Below are 2,702 nucleotides of genomic sequence, written 5' to 3'. Positions count from 1 at the left end.
CTGCCGGAAGACGGCTGGAGGGAGATGTTATTGTATATGGGCAAACATGGCCGCTCTAAAAATCAGTGATCGCAATGGAAATTATTGTTTTTCTACTGATTAACGCTTAATTCATTAAATCACCGCAAATGAATTAGTTTAAGGTATAAATAATGATCCATTGGTTATTCCTTGCTGACCAGACATATAGCGTTGCCTCACCACCACCAGAGGGGGGTGGGTTAGTGGGGCGATCGCACTTGTGCACCTTGTGACTTTTCCTATCACTTCATTACTGTGTGTCTAAATCCCTCGGTTTATTAGCTGGATTAGCGCTGGGTGTGAGCGCACCATTGGAGTGCTTGCCGTCATGTGACCAGGAAATTTGTAATCTCTGGCGCCCTCTATTTGTACATTAATATGGGTCCAGTTCACTTCCTTTTAAAGGATGATAATGTTCAGCAAAACCAGAGCAAAGAGCCTCAGTTCAGGTGTGAACCTGGATAAATATACAAACTGTAGTAAAATACTGTAATAAAAGGTGTTTATGTCATGGTTTTGGTTGTGTTTAAGTTTTATCTTTGTGTTTTCATTGGTTTTATTTCCATTTTGTGTTATTCTAGTTATTTTTTATTGTGTTTGAGTTCTTGGGTATTTCTTGTTGCCCTCTTGTGTCAGTCTCCTTCTCCTAGCTCCCTTCTAGACTCCTCTGTTCACACCTGCTCCCAATCTGCTGATTAGTCTGGTCCTTGTATTCCTCTTCCATATATGCACCTCCAGCTCAGTCACTGTTGCTGGTTTGTTGTCATTTATTTGCCCCTTTGTTGTGAGCATTCCTGGGTCCCAGTATTTTTGGATTTTTTGGATTCTTGCTTCTGTTTCCCTTTTGCTATTAAATCTGCAAGAAACCACTTCAGCTTTAGTCTCTGCATTCGGGTCCTGCTCACACATCCACCCAACCTGACAATTCAGCTCTGATACTCGTACTTCTAACACTTTTTTTTTTTTTACATCGAATAAACGCTTCCTGTGAAGTTTCTCCCTAATAAATATTGGCATCAATATTAAAAACTGGGCTTTATATTTCAGTGTTAGATGTATTACAAAAAAGGATACATTTCTTTCTAATCTTTCTGCACATCTGCTGTGTTTTCTTTCTTATCCTAATTTCATTTCGTCCACCTTTTTCTTTCCTCGGTTTTTTCCCACTCTTTTTTAGATTTATATCTATTTTTCTTTTTTTCTCATTTCCCCTCTTTCACAGTTTCCCTCATTTGACGGCTTAGTGGTTGGTGCTTCAGACTCGGGCAGAATGAGATGTGCTGTTATGGCGGTGATATAAGCCATTTCACACTACACTGGTGATGTGTTTGAAGGAGAGAGAGCGAGAATATGGAGGGGAGGTGGGAGAGGAGTTCACTAAGCACTGTAGGAGCTCACAGATGAGAGGGCAGCACTGGAGTTGTACCGTCATGGATGGGCGAGAAAATGAGATGAGAAGGGAGTAACAAAAAGAAGCGAGACAGTCGGAAAGAAACAAAAGGTAAGACAAAGAGTCTCATCATAAAAAATGTCCTTTCAAAAGTCAATCAAGGAGAACAAAGTTCTCCCACAGATCAGCTTTCAATGCTGCATAAATGACTAACCTGGAATCAGTTTCTCATTAAATAAAATTGATTCCTTTTATCTATAAACTCTATTTCTAAGCCTCAGCCCACCTCCGGGTCAGGACCATCCCCGTTTACTGGATCTCATGTCCGTAACGAGGAGGAGCTGGCCTAGTGCAGGGGTGACCAATTAAAAATCACTAAGGTCTGGAGACATTTTTAGTTCTAATCTGTTACTTTAAACAGAATTTAACACCAAAATAAAATGAGGTGTTTATGCATCCATGTTATACATTGAATTTTTGAATAAAATAAAAAAAATTCCATTTTAAAATCTAAACTGTTTTTGAAGCAGAGAACAACAATCATTCAGTTTGGTATATAGACAATGTCCTGACTCCCTTTTTTTATAAAACACCTGAAATGACAGTTTTTTTTCTTTCTTTTTTCTGGCTTAATGAGAGCATTAAGCTAGAATTAATTTTGAGCATGGATTTCTTTAAACCGAGTTTTTTTATGTGGGAGGTTCCTTAAAAACCTCCGCCTGTTCAGGGAAACTACTGCAGAAGAAGGAAGTTTTTCTGATACCCGAGCCATGTTGCAGATCCTGAAGATCCGGTTGATGATGTCTTCGTCTATGTCTGCTGATATGAACTCCACCTGGATCGGACCGTAACAGCACGAGTTCTTCTCCGGCCAGTACTGCATGCATAACTGTAGAAAAGAAGAGACAAACCTGGAGCAACTTTCACCTGACAACATACAACTGAAATAAACCCAGAGTAGCTCCACAATTATCAGGTCTCCATGCAGCCCTGTGGTACCAGTATAATGGTGCTGCTGAGCTCGGTTGCTTACGACCGTTTAAACACAACTCCAGCACGGTTCCTCACCTCCTAGTGGTGATCTACGGTACTACTGCTCTCTAGAGGTAAACAAACAAACCAACATGGCGACGCCTGTAACATTCAGGAAGTTTGTGGAGAGTCAGGCGAAGAAGGTACGGTTTCCGTAGTGTAAATAGGGCTTATGTCTGAACTGTTTGTGTTTAAACAAGGAAATCTAATTACTTTAGGTAAACAGTACAAGCAGACAACTCAGATTGTTTTTTATCAA

General features: G+C 40.2%; 1 protein-coding gene across 1 annotated transcript in view; it reads right to left on the bottom strand.

The window, feature by feature from the left end:
* LOC107089818 (receptor-type tyrosine-protein phosphatase T-like) overlaps nucleotides 1–2,702 on the bottom strand; it is a 309,070-nt gene that overhangs the window by 13,013 nt on the left and 293,355 nt on the right. Inside the window, exon 27 of the mRNA XM_015382802.1 lies at nucleotides 2,175–2,300. Within this exon, the coding sequence (XP_015238288.1) occupies nucleotides 2,175–2,300 (126 nt within the window). The remainder of the gene's footprint in view (nucleotides 1–2,174; nucleotides 2,301–2,702) is intronic.

The sequence above is a fragment of the Cyprinodon variegatus genome, unplaced genomic scaffold (assembly GCF_000732505.1).
Source record: "Cyprinodon variegatus isolate N-32 unplaced genomic scaffold, C_variegatus-1.0 Scaffold13, whole genome shotgun sequence".
NCBI lineage: Eukaryota > Metazoa > Chordata > Actinopteri > Cyprinodontiformes > Cyprinodontidae > Cyprinodon > Cyprinodon variegatus.
Note: the sequence above shows the minus strand (reverse complement) of the source record. Positions and strands in the feature narration are given on the sequence as shown.